Below are 17,500 nucleotides of genomic sequence, written 5' to 3' on the forward strand. Positions count from 1 at the left end.
CACTACTAACGTGACAGCACCTCTCACATTTCCAGCTTTTATGAAGCAAAACTAAAGATTGTGTGTTCAAAAATAAATAAAAACATCGCACGTCCTGCGATGTGACTATCGCGCATGCGCACATCGCAATCTTTAAACTGTATATTGTGCAGGCCTCGTATACATAGAAAAACGACTGATTAACGTTAAAGTTTTTTAGGTTTTCCTCCATGTTTGAAGGTTATGGTAAGGAACAAAGAACCTTTTCTAAAAAACGGGCATTTTTATGTGGTAAAAGTTATAAGATCCCGCGGCAATTTGCTCCTGGCCAAAACGGCTTAAAGGAATGAAACACAAGCAACATTGAACAAGCATTTTTTTTTTTTTTATCTTTGTCAGATGCCACATATAAAGATAAAAAATCGGGCATTTAACGTCTTTGGTTGTATTGTGTGTAAGGTGCCCACATAATCTCATCACAGCTCCCTCACAAACAAAGATTATCATCTCAACACTAGTCAAGATTCCAGTCCTCCGTGAGAGACCTCTCGCGTGATACGTGATCTAATCAAAACCGGAAGGTGGGGGCGGGGAACACAAACAACTGAAACAACTTGGAAACGACGAGACACACCATGGAAGACAACAAACGCGACGAACTGGAATTAATTATGGTGGTTTGCGGACTTATCCTCCCACGAACTGGTCCTCCATGGTCGAGGCCCACCGGACTTTGTGCAATATCGGGACAAAAATAGCCCGATTCTCTTATGTGTGAGCCAGGCATAACGTACAAGGATGAATGTTTAATCCTGACAGCGCCGCTTTCTCGTAATATGCCGAATCAAATAACATCGACAAATGTGGTTTTAAATCGACAAAGGAAAGTCTCTGTCGGCAAATAATCACCGCCTCCTGTTCACAATTCTTACGTAGACACAATGCATTACACCTAATAAAAAGATGCACAGATATAACATGAGATTTAGATGGATTGTACTTAACAGAACAGCATGAAAACTTGCTTACATGATGGCGAATCAGCCGGAAAGAGAGGGAAGAATACCCAGCATGCAATTTGAAAATGCTAGTGGTGACGTATTTCCTTTGTTGGATGTAATTCGGCGCAGTACCGCCACCGCTTGGACTGGAGTGTAGAGCCGCAGAAAAACACAAGATTCAGATTTTCTTTTTTAATACTATATTGCACTTCGTGCACTTTCAACAGTGAACATTACAAAAGTCACATAAAAAATAGTGCAAGTTTGAAACCAACAATAACAACATGAATTATACAACAATTTGGCAACTTGAAAAGTTGAAATATTACAACAATATAAGGCACAAGGCACAATGAATCAGCAAACAGCAAAGAAAGAAAGGGGGGGGGGGGCAGAATAACCAAGGATAGTGCGTGTGTTTGGTGGCACAGGAATTTTAAGACATGTATGTCTCCGAGGTTTGAGGTTAACAAAGACACCAAAGGTAGAGTAGAGGTTATTGTCTGTGAGATCTTTCATAAAGACACAGAGAAGGGGTTTTGTCCTCCATTTGGACCTGTGGATGAATTATTTAGCTACTAATAGTAAGTTGTTCAACATCAGATCACATACATCAGTGTTTATCAACCCTGGCCTTCGGGGAACACCAGCCTGATTTCCGTGTCCCCCTATTCCAAGACAGGTGATTCCAATGAATAATTTTTATCCTTGTAGGTCAATTTACTATGTAGTTCAGATTACATACACGTTGTAAAAGCTCAAATATTTTTCATTAAACATCATAAAACCAATCAGTATTCATGTCTGCAAGTATAAACATTTTATGCTTCATATCAGTGGCCTTCTGGATCATAATACACATAACTTATTCAAGTGCTCAATACTGGCAGTTGGTGGCGTGTAATAACAGCATATCAGAATGGGTTTGGTTTGCGGTGTGGAATTTGCACTTGTAGCCAAAGTGCTTGGATGTCAGACATGCCAAGATCACTTATTATTTTTACTGGGACATGATTTTGAAGATAAAATGCAGCATCCCACCATATTTGTTTCTGTCAAGCCTGAAAATATTGTATCCATCTATTAATAATCCGCTGCGGGTCGAAAAGCATTGGGTTTTGGATTGTTGTAATTTGATTTGGGAGGATTATTTTTTATTTGAAAATGTGATAAAAATGTTGTTTGACTACTATAACAATACAGATACCTGGTTAATATGCTAGTTGCAGCCAAATGCAATACAATAGGCCACAAAAATGAAGCGTTGCATTGCCCAACATGCCATGCGATTGGCTGGCAACCGGTCCAGGGTGTCCCCCGCCTACTGCCCATAGCCAGCTGGGATAGACTTCAGCACCCCCCGCGACCCCTGTGATGAATAAGCGGTCAAGAAAATGGATGGATGGCATTGTCCAACATCCTGTGGAAATATTAGAAATGCCCGGATATTCGGAATTGTCAATAATACGCCGGTCCGGTAGACGGCGATAATGCACCTGAACGGTGTTTGCCAACCGCCATTCAGCGCAGCGAGAAGAACAAGAACGGAGGCGAACGGGCGACGTGTGTGTGCTTGTGAATAACAACCGCGTTTGGTGGACGAAGTACGTGGCTTTGTGTGCTATCTTTATCTTGTTTTTACACTGTCCTGAGTGCGCATTACTCTACTGTAGAAAATATGGAGACGATTTTAGAGCAGCAACGTCGCTATCATGAAGAAAAGGAGAGGCTAATGGATGCTAAAACCAAGGAAGTATTACACAAGAAATCGACGGTGAGTGTTCCCATATTATGCTACAATTAGCATTACTGTATAGCTAGCATGTACTCGAAAACATTACATAATGGACAGTATGATTTATTATTTTAATGCTAATGTCTTGTGTCAACAGTTGCGGGAACAGATAAATTCTGACCATAGGACAAGAGCCATGTTGGATGTAAGTTTGTTTGATTCACTTTTTCCTCGATTCCGCATGGTGCTGGAGCCCACCCCAGATGGCAATAACATGTTATTCGTATTCTGCATTCCCACATATGTTGTTTCTAACCTTTATTATTATGAATGATTATACTTATTATTGTGGGAATGCTGAAAGCAATTCTACATGTTTATTATTATTATTATTATTATTATTATTATTATTATTATTAGGGCCCGAGCAGCGACAGCTGCGTGGTCCCTATTGTTCCTGAAGGAATTCTTCATGTTTTTCTTTGTTATTCTTCTTCTCCGCAAACAATCACATTTTTGAGACTAGGGATGCTCGATCAGGGTTTTATGCAGCCGATACCGATACTGATCATCAATGAGTAAGATCGGCCGATACTGATCACATTGATCATCAATATTTTTTCCCCCCCGCAATGTATTTATGGAGAGTGCCATTGGCTATATTAAATGAAAAAAAAAAACAACATTCATATAATCATCTTAATTTTAGACCAAAAACTTTTTCAAGTGAATTAATATGAAACCCTTTCTGGCACACTGCATCAACTATTCAGTATAAAAAAAATAAAATACTTAAAATGACCAGCTTTAAAAGATTTAAATAATCAGCAGTCTCAACAGGACTGACATCTGAGCTCCATAAAGTGGTACCTCTACATACGAAATTAATTGGTACTGGAAGAAAGTTGTGAACTCCAAAATTTTGCAAGTAGAGATGCATTTTCCATGTAAATGCCCTAATCCGTTCCCTAATACCAAAATTCAGACCTGATTTATAAAGCATAAAAATGCATCAAATCATGTAACAAATACATGTTACAATTAGATTACAATTAAAAACTTACTGTGCAATGTAGCCTTCATCAATCACCAATTGTTTGAATTTTTGCACAAATTCGTCAGGCGTTAGTTAATACATTTACGTAAAACTATCTGAACACCTCATGGTCCGAGGGGCGAATGACGAGGATATCTATTATATACATATCTATTATATACCTATGTTCACACATGGACACAAGAGGGGTGAATGACGAGGCCGCTCCATAGACACATATCTATTAGGGGTGTGCCAATACATCGATTATTAGTCATCGTGGTTTGACATGTGACTATTAGATTACGGTTCATAAATGTTGAAAAAAATCCATCATAATTTAATGACAGAAATAGGGGTGTGAATTGCCTAGTGCCTGATGATTCGATTCGTATCACGATTCATAGGTTATGATTCGCTTCAATGCCGATTAATCCCGATACGAATTTGTAAATCGATTATTGCGGGGGGTTTTTTCGATTTTTTTTTTTTTTTTTTTTTTTTTTTTTAACTCAAATTTAGAAAATACTATTCAGTAAACTTGTGCATGTACACTGTAAGATTTGTATGAAAAGGCATTATTAACATTCATTTCATATAGCCTCAACTCTCTTCTGCGTTTTTCCTGCATGTGCGCTCCAGTACACGTTATGCTAGGAGTGTGACTTGCCTAGTGCCTGACGGTTCGATTCGTATCACGATTCATAGGTTATGATTCGCTTCAATGCCGATTAATCCCGATACGAATTTGTAAATCGATTATTGCGATATTTTATTTTTTATTTTATTTTTTTTAACTCAAATTTAGAAAATACTATTCAGTAAACTTGTGCATGTACACTGTAAGATTTCTGTGAAAAGGCATTATTCACATTCAGTTCATACAGCCTCAACTCTCTTCTGCGTTTTTCCTGCATGTGCGCTCCAGTACACGTTATGCTAGGAGTGTGACTTGCCTAGTGCCTGACGGTTCGATTCGTATCACGATTCATAGGTCACGATGCGATTCGATACCGATTAATCCCGATATGAATTTATGTTGATTGTTGAGATTTTTTTTTAACTTAAATTCAGAAAATACTTTTCAGTAAACTTGTACATGTACACTCTAAGGTTTGTATGAAAACGTATTATTTATCTGAAACTTCAGCTTTATAACTGTGAGCCACTGTATTTAACAAACAGGTTGTAATCTGTTTCATGTTTGAACAGCATTGGAATAAAATATTGAGGCTTAATGCTCCATTAATAAACATCCTTCCATGCTTAAGGTGTGAGTCCTAACCCTAAGTAAGATGTTTTGTTGAATACTTTTCCATCCAAAATGGATGTTTAAAAATCGATTCGGCTGCCTATTGAATTGATACAAGAATTGCGAGCTGTAGTATCGCGATATATTGCCGAATCGATTTTTTTTTTGCTTTTTTTTTTTTTTGTTTTGTTTTGTTGTTAAAACATTCCTAGACAGAAACACTACCGCTGCTTGTGGAACGAAAGTAAAAGACACACTTGCCGCCCGGACACTTAAAGGTATGACGCACATGGTGAGGAAGCTGTCTCTTATTAACATAATAGACAGATTTTCTCCCCATAATTAAAAGCGAGCTTTTGGAAACATTTCGGTTTTGATTATAATTAATATATGTTCTAAAACGATTATTTTTATAAGAATTTAATTACGGAACACTACCGCTGCTCGCGGAAAGAAAGTAAAAGCCGCTCGGACACCTAACTGACTGACAAGGTGAGCATTTTTAGGGCCCGAGCAGCGACCGCTGCGAGGTCCCTATTGTTCCTGAAGGAATTCTTATTAGGGCCCGAGCAGCGACCGCTGCGAGGTCCCTATTGTTCCTGAAGGAATTCTTATTAGGGGCCGAGCAGCGACCGCTGCGAGGTCCCTATTGTTCCTGAAGGAATTCTTATTAGGGCCCGAGCAGCGACCGCTGCGAGGTCCCTATTGTTCCTGAAGGAATTCTTCTTCTTATTATTATTATTAGGGCCCGAGCAGCGACCGCTGCGAGGTCCCTATTGTTTTTCAAGGAATTTTTATTATTCTTCTTTTTATTTGTTATTATTCTTTTCCGCAAACAATCACATTTTTGAGACACTAAACGTGAACGAAAACTCACCAAACTTTACACACACACGTCAGGCCTGGCGAAAAATTTGATATTTTAAAGTCGCCATAGGTGATAATGAAGCATTCCCGGCTGTACGTTTCACCTAGAGTTACCAAAATTTAAAGACATATGTAACAGCCCTCAAGGTACAAAAAACTCTTTTTGAACCATATGCTAAACCTAACAGAAAGTCCACCATTTTGATTTACTTTGGAACGTGTTCCCATTTTTTTGGCCATTTCATAGGGGTCCTATTTTAACGAACTCCTCTTACAGAGTTTATCCGATCATCTTCAAACTTGGTGTGATTCATCTTAAGATGTTGAAGATGAAAAGTTATTGAAAGCTTTTTATTTCGCTGCACGCTGTTGTCGTGGCATGCACTTGTTTGCAAAGGAAAAAAATTCTTCTTAATGAAGAATTCTCAGTTGTACGAAGCAGCTAGAGCTACGAAAATTTGTAGACATATGTAACAGCCCACGATGTACAAAAAAGTCTCTTGCTGCTTTGTGCTAAACCCAACAGGAAGTCCCGCAAGGGCCGGGCATCACTTTTTGAGCTAAAAAAACTCCTCTTTAACGAAGCATTCCCGGTTGTACCTTTCACCTAGCGCTATGATAATTCGGAGGCATACATAAGAGCCCACGATGTACAAAAAAGTCTTTTAGAACCATATGCTAAGCCAAACAGGAAGTCCGGCATTTTGATTTACTTTGCTATTTGTAGCCATTTTTTGGGGGCCTTTTATAGGCCTCATATTTTCTACAAAACTTATCAGATTGTCTTCATTCTTTGGCATGTTTCATCTGAAGTATTGCCGGTTATACGTTTAATCTAGAGCTACGAAAATTGGTACACATATGTAACAGACTATGATCTACAAAAAAAGCCTGTTGGTGCCATATGCTAAACCTAACAGGAAGTCCGCCAGAGGCAGGGCATCAAATTTTGCATTTCAAAATTTTTACTTAATGAAGCATTTCCGGCTGTACGTTTCACCTAGAGTGACCAAAATTTGAAGACATATGTAACAGCCCTCGAGGTACAAAAAACTCTTTTTGAACCATATGCTAAACCTGCCATTTTGATTTACTTTGGAACATGTTGCCATTTTTTTGGCCATTTCATAGGGGTCTTATTTTAACGAACTCATCCTACAGAGTTTATCCGATCATCTTCAAACTTGGTGTGATTCATCTTAAGATGTTGACGATGAAAAGTTATTGAAAGCTTTTTATTTCGTCGCACGCTGTTGTCGTGGCATGCACTGTTGGCAAAGGAAAAAAAAAATCCTTCTTAATGCCGCGTTCCCAGTTGGACGAAGCAGCTCGAGCTACAAAAATTTGTAGACATATGTACACATTTGTCCACATATATATATTTACATATGCATGTAAAAAATTATGTCAGGCTAAACTAAATGGTTGATTAGGCCCCACACATTTTCACCTTACCATACCCGGCCCTCTTTGCAAAAGGTTTGAACACTCCTGGCCTTAACCTAGGTGTATACTCAAACTATGCACGCACATAAAGCCTGGAACAAAATGTGTAATTTAGAGGGTTCTTGTTTTGTTTTTTGTATTCCTTATATTTCATGTCATTATACTTGACACACTATTTTTACTACTCACTGAATCAGTTATAAGAACATTTAATTGATACAATCCAATCACATCCTAGAGAATTGAAAACACATTCAATCATGAGGTTGTTAAGACACATTTACTTCTGTAGCACTTAACCACAAACAAGTTGCGACATCCCCTGATCTAACCCTCCAACCGGGCAAGGAAAAACTTTCAGGGGTCATATTTTAACGAACCCCTCCTACAAAATTTATCCGACTGTCTTCAAACTTGGTGTGTTTCATCTTAAGATGTTTAAGATGCAAAGTAATCGAAAGTTTTTTATTTTGTAACACGCTGTTGCCATAGCAATGCATTGTTTGTCAAGTGCTGCTTTTTTTTTTTTTATACACATGAAAACTCATGGAACTTTGCAAACACATCAGACTTGTCATGAACATGAATTTTCAGAGATTTATTGTGCAATTTGCAATAAATAGCGCCCTCTAGACCTTTTTATGAAGCATTTCCGATTGTATGATTATGCTAGACCTACAAAAAAGTATTATGTAGCCATTTGCCAAACCAAAGAGGAAGTCCGCTATTTTGATTTTATTTTGGGAATTATACATCATTTTTGGCCTTTTTCATTCAACTTTGCACAGACAAGGCATGGAAAAAACTAACATTTTAAATGGTCCTTGTTCCATGTAACAGTTGTCAAGTGCTGCTTTTTTTTTTTTTTATACACGTGAAAACTCATGAAACTTTGCAAACACATCAGACTTGTCATGAACATGAATTTTCAGAGATTTATTGTGCAATTTGCAATAAATAGCGCCCTCTAGACATTTTTTTGAAGCATTTCCGATTGTATGATTATGCTAGACCTACAAAAAAGTATTATGTAGCCATTTGCCAAACCAAAGAGGAAGTCCGCTATTTTGATTTTATTTTGGGAATTATACATAATTTTTGGCCTTCTTCATTAAACTTTGCACAGACAAGGCATGGAAAAAACTAACATTTTAAATGGTCCTTGTTCCATGTAACAGTACCCCAACGTGCCAGTACCCTGACGTGCAAGTAACCCAACGTTGTGCTCAATAGCGCCCTCTATGCATTTTTATGGAGCATTTCCAATTGTATGATTCAAGCGATACACAACTAAAGATGACTTGACCTAGATTTGTGAAAACTGGGAGGCATACCTATTAGCTTAAGACCTACAAAAAGTATTCTGTAGCCGTATGCTAAACCTAAAAGGAAGTCCGCCATTTTGAATTTATTTTGGGAATTGCGCACCATATTTTGCGTTTTGATTAAACTTTGCACACACAAGGCTTGTCAAAAACATTTTAGATGGTCCTTGTCCTATTTGACAGTACCCCAACGTGCCAGTACCCCGACGTGCAAGTACCCCAACGTGGCACGCCTTTGCTGTAGCGATGCATTGTTTGCAAAGAATTTTTTTTTTTATATGATTCAGCAAGATGTGTGAATATTGGGAGGCATACCTATCAGCCGAATACCTCGACAAAGCATTCCATAGCAATGTGAACAAACACAAAAAGCATGGCAAAACATTTACAATTTAGACGGTTTCTTATGAAACAGTACCCTAACGTGCCAGTACCCCGACGTGCAAATACCCCAACGTGGCACGGGTTGCGAGGGCCCTTTATAGCTGCTCGCAGCTCTAGTTATTCTTATTATTATTCTTCTCCGCAAACGATCACATTTTTGAGACACTAAACGTGACCGAAAACTCACCAAACTTTACACGCACATCAGGCCTGGCGAAAAATTTGATATTTTAAAGTCGCCATACATGATAACAGAAAAATGGCTCCTTAGCGCCCCCTACATAGGTTAAACGGATCCCTGTCCCGCTACGATTGTCCGACGGCTATGAAAATTGTGTGGCACCTGTAGCACATCCCAATGAACAAAAACCTCTTTGAAGTGTGTACCCTAAAATAGACAGAAAGTGAGGTATGAGTATTTAAATGTCCAATTTTGGCCCATTTTTGCACATTTACAGGGGTCATACTTTTGCCCGCTTCTCCTACACGGTTAACCCGATTGACAAAAAACTTGGGATGTACCATCTCAACACCTGGGACAACATCATTGTGAAAAATGAAAAGTTTTTGATATACTATATGACGGCGGCGGCACATCAAATTTAGAGTTTAAAAATTCTTACGTCACGAAGCATTGCCGGTTGTACTTTTAATCTAGAGCTACGAAAATTGGTACACATATGTAACAGGCTATGACCTACAAAAAACTCTTTTTGAACCATATGCTAAACCTAACAGGAAGTCCACCATTTTGATTTATTTTGGAACGTGTTGCCATTTTTTTGGCCATTTCATTGGGGTCTTATTTTAACGAACTCCTCCTACAGTGTTTATCCGATCATCTTCAAACTTGGTGTGATTCATCCTAAGATGTTGAAGATGAAAAGTTATTGAAAGCTTTGTATTTCGTCGCACGCTGTTGTCATGGCATGCACTGTTTTTAAAGGAAAAAAAATATCCTTAAAGAAGCATTCCCATTTGTACGAAGCAGCTAGAGCTACGAAAATTTGTAGACATATGTAACAGCCCAAGATGTACAAAAAAGTCTCTTGGTGCCCTGTGCTAAACCCAACAGGAAGTCCCCCAGGGGCCGGGCAGCACATTTTGAGCTAAAAAACTCCTCTTTAACAAAGCATACCCGGCTGTACGTTTCACATAGAGTTACCAACATTTGTAGAGGTATATAACAGCCCTCGAGGTACAAAAAACTCTTTTTGAACCATATGCTAAACCTAACAGGACGTCCGCCATTTTGATTTACTTTGGAATGTGTTGCCATTTTTTTTGGCCATTTCATAGGGGTCAAATTTTAACAAACTCCTCCGACAGAGTTTATCCGATCATCTTCAAACTTGGTGTGATTCATCTTAAGATGTTGAAAATGAAAAGTTATTGAAAGTTTTTTATTTCGTCACACGCTGTTGTCGTGGCATGCACTTTTTGCAAAGGAAAAAATTCCTTCTTAATGAAGCATTCCCAGTTGTACGAAGCAGCTAGAGCGACGAAAAATTGTAGACATATGTAACAGCCCAGGATGTACAAAAAAGTCTCTTGGTGCCATGTGCTAAACCCAACAGGAAGTCCCCGAGGGGCCGGGCATCACATTTTGAGCTAAAAAACTCCTCTTTAACGAAGCATTCCCGGTTGTACGTTTCACCTAGCGCTATGATAATTTGCAGGCATACATAAGAGCCCATGATGTACAAAAAAGTCTCTTGGAACCATGTGCTAAACCAAACAGGAAGTCTGCCATTTTGATTTATGATGGGATTTGTTGCCATTTTTTGTGGCCTTTTTCAGGGGTCATATTTTAACGAACCCCTCCTACAAAATTTATCCGACTGTCTTCAAACTTGGTGTGTTTCATCTTAAGATGTTTAAGATGCAAAGTAATCGAAAGTTTTTTATTTTGTAACACGCTGTTGCCATAGCATTGCATTGTTTGTCAAGTGCTGCTTTTTTTTTTTTTTATACACATGAAAACTCATGAAACTTTGCAAACACATCAGACTTGTCATGAACATGAATTTTCAGAGATTTATTGTGCAATTTGCAATAAATAGCGCCCTCTAGACATTTTTATGAAGCATTTCCGATTGTATGATTATGCTAGACCTACAAAAAAGTATTATGTAGCCATTTGCCAAACCAAAGAGGAAGTCCGCTATTTTGATTTTATTTTGGGAATTATACATCATTTTTGGCCTTTTTCATTAAACTTTGCACAGACAAGGCATGGAAAAAACTAACATTTTAAATGGTCCTTGTTCCATGTAACAGTTGTCAAGTGCTGCTTTTTTTTTTTTTTATACACATGAAAACTCATGAAACTTTGCAAACACATCAGACTTGTCATGAACATGAATTTTTCAGAGATTTATTGTGCAATTTGCAATAAATAGCGCCCTCTAGACATTTTTATGAAGCATTTCCGATTGTATGATTATGTTAGACCTACAAAAAAGTATTATGTAGCCATTTGCCAAACCAAAGAGGAAGTCCGCTATTTTGATTTTATTTTGGGAATTATACATCATTTTTGGCCTTTTTCATTAAACTTTGCACAGACAAGGCATGGAAAAAACTAACATTTTAAATGGTCCAACGTGCCAGTACCCTGACGTGCAAGTAACCCAACGTTGTGCTCAATAGCGCCCTCTATGCATTTTTATGGAGCATTTCCAATCGTATGATTCAAGCGATACACAACTAAAGATGACTTGACCAAGATTTATGAAAACTGGGAGGCATACCTATTAGCTTAAGACCTACAAAAGGTATTCTGTAGCCGTATGCTAAACCTAAAAGGAAGTCCACCATTTCGAATTTATTTTGGGAATTGCACACCATATTTTGCGTTTTGATTAAACTTTGCACACACAAGGCTTGTCAAAAACATTTTAGATGGTCCTTGTCCTATTTGACAGTACCCCAACGTGCCAGTACCCCGACGTGCAAGTACCCCAACGTGGCCCGGGTTGCGAGGGCCCTTTATAGCTGCTCGCAGCTCTAGTTATTATTATTATTATTCTTATTATTATTATTCTCCGCAAACGATCACATTTTTGAGACACTAAACGTGACCGAAAACTCACCAAACTTTACACGCACATCAGGCCTGGCGAAAAATTTGATATTTTAAAGTCGCCATACATGATAACAGAAAAATGGCTCCTTAGCGCCCCCTACATAGGTTAAACGGATCCCTGTCCCGCTACGATTGTCCGACGGCTATGAAAATTGTGTGGCACCTGTAGCACATCCCAATGAACAAAAACCTCTTTGAAGTGTGTACCCTAAAATAGACAGAAAGTGAGGTATGAGTATTTAAATGTCCAATTTTTGCCAATTTTTGCACATTTACAGGGGTCATACTTTTGCCCGCTTCTCCTACACGGTTAACCCGATTGACTTCAAACTTGGGATGTACCATCTCAACACCTGGGACAACATCATTGTGAAAAATGAAAACTATTTGATATACTATATGACGGCGGCGGCGCATCAAATTTAGAGTTTAAAAATTCTTACTTCACGAGGCATTGCCGGTTGTACGTTTAATCTAGAGCTATGAAAATTGGTACACATATGTAACAGACTATGACCTACAAAAAACTCTTTTTGAACCATATGCTAAACCTAACAGGAAGTCCACCATTTTGATTTATTTTGGAACGTGTTGCCATTTTTTTGGCCATTTCATTGGGGCCTTATTTTAACGAACTCCTCCTACAGTGTTTATCCGATCATCTTCAAACTTGGTGTGATTCATCTTAAGATGTTGAAGATGAAAAGTTATTGAAAGCTTTGTATTTCGTCGCACGCTGTTGTCATGGCGATGCATTGTTTGCCAAGTAAAATGCTGCTTTTTTTTTTGGTCTAAACATGTGCAAAAACTCATGAAACTTTACACACACATCAGGCTTGTCATCAGCATGAATATTTTAGAGATTTCTTATTCAATTTGCAATAAATGGTTCAATAGCGCCCTCTAGACATTTTTATGAAGCTTTTGCAAATGTTTTGTGTTTTATGATTCAGCTAGATTTGTAAAAATTGGGATACCTATCAGCCTAAGACTTACAAAAAGGTTTCTAAAGCCATATGCTGAATCAAAAAGGAAGTCTGCCATTTTGATTTACTTTGGTATTTGTAGCCATTTTTTGGGGCCTTTTATAGGGGTCATATTTTCAACAGAACTTATCAGATCGTCTTAGAGTTTTATTTTGTCACACGCCTTTGCTGTAGCCATGCATTGTTTGTGAAGAAAAATGCTTTTTTAAGAGTCTAAATATGGGTGAAAACTCACAAAACGCACACACACCAGACCTGTCTGGAACATGAATATTTTATTTAGATATTTGTTGTGCAATTTGTAATAAATGGCTCAATAGCGCCCTCTAGACATTTTTATGAAGTCTTTCCGATTATATGATTCAGCTAGATGTGTGAATATTGGCAGGCATGCCTAATATATTGAAAAAGCATTCTATATAGACATATGCCAATCCATTTTGATTTTATTTTGTTAATTGTGCATCGTTTTTGGCCTTTCCATGAAACTTTAAAAACACAAAGCATGGCAAAAACGTTTACAATTTAGATGGTTTCCTATTTGACAGTACCCCAACATGCCAGTACCCCGACGTGCAAATACCCCAACGTGGCCCGGGTTGCGAGGGCCCTTTATAGCTGCTCGCAGCTCTAGTTCTTCTTCTTCTTCTTCTTCTTCTTCTTCTTTTTCTTTGTTATTATTCTTTTCCGCAAACAACCACATTTTTGAGGCACTAAACATGAACGAAAACTCACCAAACTTTACACGCAGATCGGGCCTGGCGAAAAATTTGATATTTTAAAGTCGCCATACATGATAACAGAAAAATGGCTCTGTAGCGCCACCTACATAGGTTTAACGGATCCCTGTCCCGCTACCATTGTCCTATGGCTACGAAAATTGTGTGGCACCTGTAGCACATCCAGATGAACACAAACCTCTTTGAAATGTGTACCCTAAAATAGACAGGAAGTGAGGTATGAGTATTTGAATGTCCAATTTTGGCCCATTTTTGCACATTTACAGGGGTCATACTTTTGCCCGCTTCTCCTACACGGTTAACCCGATTGACTTCAAACTTGGGCTGTACCATCTCATAGAGGTGTGCAAAATTTCCGATTCTTAGATTATTCCCGATTCGGCCGTGGAACAATCGAGAACGATTCACAAACGTCCAAATTCCGATTATATAAATATGCCAAGGGAAGCGAAACGAGCGAAAAGTACGCGGAACTGAAACGCAGTAGCGCGCGCGGTCTTCGGGACGCTTTTTGGGACGGACCGAGAGTACACATCCACAACTCACGCCTCGAGATTCAAAACAACAACAAGCATGGCTGAGCTGACCAACCCACCTCTTCGTGAGATCAGACCTGCTCCGAAAAGGCAAACAACTTCAGGCGGAAGTATCAGCTAGCTGGCTGCAGTGCGTCGGTTAGCGTTCTACAGGGCGCCGCGCAGTGATACGAACGAACGAACAGAAAAGTAGTGGCTGGCGGTAATGGCGTCTGACTTTATTCAGAAAAGAGTATTGTGGTGGAAATGTATCACGCTTTTGAAAACAAAAAGTTTTTAGAAGAAAAACACTTTATTTCCGAGACCCCAGCCAGCTTACTGGACTATTTTCTTTTTTATTTTCTTCTCGTCCAACGTCGAACCAGAACGCGTGTCACCGAACGCTGTCAGAAAGAAGTCAGTGCTGATCGCACACACGGGAGGTGAGGATCAAATTGAGATTCATGTTAAAAAAGCCGAACGATCCCTTTAATGTTTACACGTTCATGTTTACACAAGTTAAAAAGCAGAAAAGCACTTGAGGTTTTTTTTTTTTTGTACCTCTGAGAAACTTTAATGTTTACATGTTCATCTTTACACAACTTAAAAAGCAGGAAAGCACTTCTTTTTTTTTTTTAGGCATTTGTATTGAAGTAGTAGTTCACATTGTCTTTCATTTATACCTCAATGCACTTTTGAGTGGATAAAAATAATATATTTTTGCTCAATGCTATGTTTTATTCTGTTGAAGACTGAATATACTTAAAAGCTGTTGTTACAGAATGAGGACTTGAGTATTTTATTTACTGTTTTGAACTGTTAACTTGATACTGAAATAGTAGTTTATGTAGGCCTGAGAGGACTTTTGTACTATTTTTGTAACTAATGTACGAAACATTAAAAGCACAAAAATACATTGTTTTTTTTCTGCTGCCTGGGGGGGAAATCAATAATCGTTTTATAATCGAATCGTAGCCTCTGAATCGTAATCGCAATCGAATCGTGAGGTGCCCCAAGATTCCCACCTCTACCATCTCAACACCTGGGACAACATCATGGTAAAAAATCTAAAGTTTTTGACATACTATATGACGGTGGCGGGGCATCAAATTTACAGTTTCAAAATTCTTACTTAACAAAGCATTGCCGGTGGTACGTTTAATTGAGAGCCACGAAAATTGGTGCACATATGTAACAGACTATGATCTACAAAAAAGCCTGTTGGTGCCATATGCTAAACCTAACAGGAAGTCCGCCAGAGGCGAGGCATCAAATTTTGTGTTTCAAAATTCTTATTTAATGAAGCATTCCCGGCTGTACATTTCACCTAGAGTTACCAACATTTGAAGACATATGTAACAGCCCTCAAGGTACAAAAAACTCTTTTTGAACCATATGCTAAACCGAACAGGAAGTCCACCATTTTGATTTACTTTGGAACGTGTTGCCATTTTTTGGGCCATTTCATAGGGGTCTTATTTTAATGAACTCCTCCTACAGAGTTCATCCGATCAACTCCAAACTTGGTGTGATTCATCTTAAAATGTTGAAGATGAAAAGTTATTGAAAGCTTTTTATTTCGTCGCACGCTGTTGCCGTGGCATGCACAGTTTGCAAAGGGAAAAATTCCCTCTTAATGAAGCATTCCCAGTTGTACGAAGCAGCTAGAGCTACGAAAATTTGGAGACAAATTTAACAGCCCACGATGTACAAAAAAGTCTCTTGGTGCCATGTGCTAAACCCAACAGGAAGTCCCGTAGGGGCCGGTCATCACATTTTGAGGTAAAAAACTCCTCTTTAACGAAGCATTCCCGGTTGTACGTTTCACCTAGCGCTATGATAATTTAGAGGCATACATAAGAGCCCACGATGTACAAAAAAGTCTCTTGGAACCATCTGCTAAACCAAACAGGAAGTCCGCCATTTTGATTTACGTTGGGATTTGTAGCCATTTTTTGTGGCCTTTTTTAGGGGTCATATTTTAACGAACTCCTCCTACAAAATTTAAAACTTGTCTTCAAACTTGGTGTGCTTCATTTTAAGATGTTTAAGATACAAAGTTATCGAAAGTTATTTATTTTGTCGCACGCCGTTTCATGGCGATGCATTGTTTGCCAAGTAAAATGCTGCTTTTTTTTTTTTTGGTCTAAACATGTGCAAAAACTCATGAAACTTTACACACACATCAGGCTTGTCATAAGCATGAATGTTTTAGAGATTTCTTATTAAATTTGCAATATATGCTTCAATAGCGCCCTCTAGACATTTTTATGAAGTCTTTCCGATTATATGATTCAGCTAGATGTGTGAATATTGGCAGGCATGCCTAATATATTCAAAAAGTATTCTATATAGCCATATGCCAATCCATTTTGATTTTATTTTGTTAATTGTGCATCATTTTTGGCCTTTCCATGAAACTTTACAAACACAAAGCATGGCAAAAACGTTTAAAATTTAGATGGTTTCCTATTTGACAGGACCCCAACATGCCAGTACCCGGACGTGCAAATACCCCAACGTGGCCCGGGTTGCGAGGGCCCTTTATAGCTGCTCGCAGCTCTAGTTATGTTTCTCTTTTGTTATGTATAGTCAACAAGTGTTTCAATAATTGGTCTGTAGTCTTTAAGAAATGATCATTGTGGCATGCAGCAATTTATTGAAAAGAATCACCCAAAAAAAGTGTTCACAATACTGGCGATTGGTCACTAAGATGATGTTTACCTTGGACATTTTCGAAGGATTGTTAAAAAAAACAAGGGCTCCAGTTGGAGGAGTGGAACTGTCACCTGCCTTCTGTGTGTGTGTGTGTGTGTGTGTGTGTGTGTGTGTGTGTGTGTGTGTGTGTGTGTGTGTGTGTGTGTGTGTGTGTGTGTGTGTATATATATATATATATATATATATATATATATATATATATATATATATATATATATATATATATATATATATATATATATATACTAGGGGTGTCACGATTCGCCAACTCCACGATTCGATTTAAATTTCGATTTTGGGGTCACGATTCGATTTTTTTTTCGATTTTTTTTTTTTTTTTTTTTTTTTTTCGCTCCCCCACTTTATAACACAGAGGCATATGCTTCTGTAGGCTAAGGCTAGTCTATGATCATTGGTTCTATTCATTG

At 38.3% G+C, this 17,500-nt stretch overlaps 2 protein-coding genes across 4 annotated transcripts in view; one reads left to right on the plus strand and one right to left on the minus strand.

The window, feature by feature from the left end:
* rpl15 (ribosomal protein L15) overlaps positions 1-1,113 on the minus strand; it is a 19,359-nt gene extending 18,246 nt beyond the window's left edge. Inside the window, exon 1 of the mRNA XM_077507116.1 lies at positions 1,009-1,113. The gene's annotated coding sequence lies outside the window, so the exon portion shown is untranslated. The remainder of the gene's footprint in view (positions 1-1,008) is intronic.
* Positions 1,114-2,460: 1,347 nt separating this feature from the next.
* The window catches only part of sf3a3 (splicing factor 3a, subunit 3), a 91,727-nt gene continuing 76,687 nt past the window's right edge, over positions 2,461-17,500 (plus strand). For 2 of the 3 annotated variants that reach the window (XM_077506245.1, XM_077506247.1), the window contains exons 1-2: positions 2,494-2,754; positions 2,873-2,920. In XM_077506245.1, coding sequence (XP_077362371.1) covers positions 2,659-2,754; positions 2,873-2,920 — 144 coding nt within the window. In that variant the 5' untranslated portion in view covers positions 2,494-2,658. Of the gene's footprint in view, positions 2,755-2,872; positions 2,921-17,500 lie in introns of all 3 variants that reach the window. The other variant, XM_077506246.1, reaches the window with a different exon arrangement.

The sequence above is a fragment of the Festucalex cinctus genome, chromosome 19, assembly GCF_051991245.1.
Source record: "Festucalex cinctus isolate MCC-2025b chromosome 19, RoL_Fcin_1.0, whole genome shotgun sequence".
NCBI lineage: Eukaryota > Metazoa > Chordata > Actinopteri > Syngnathiformes > Syngnathidae > Festucalex > Festucalex cinctus.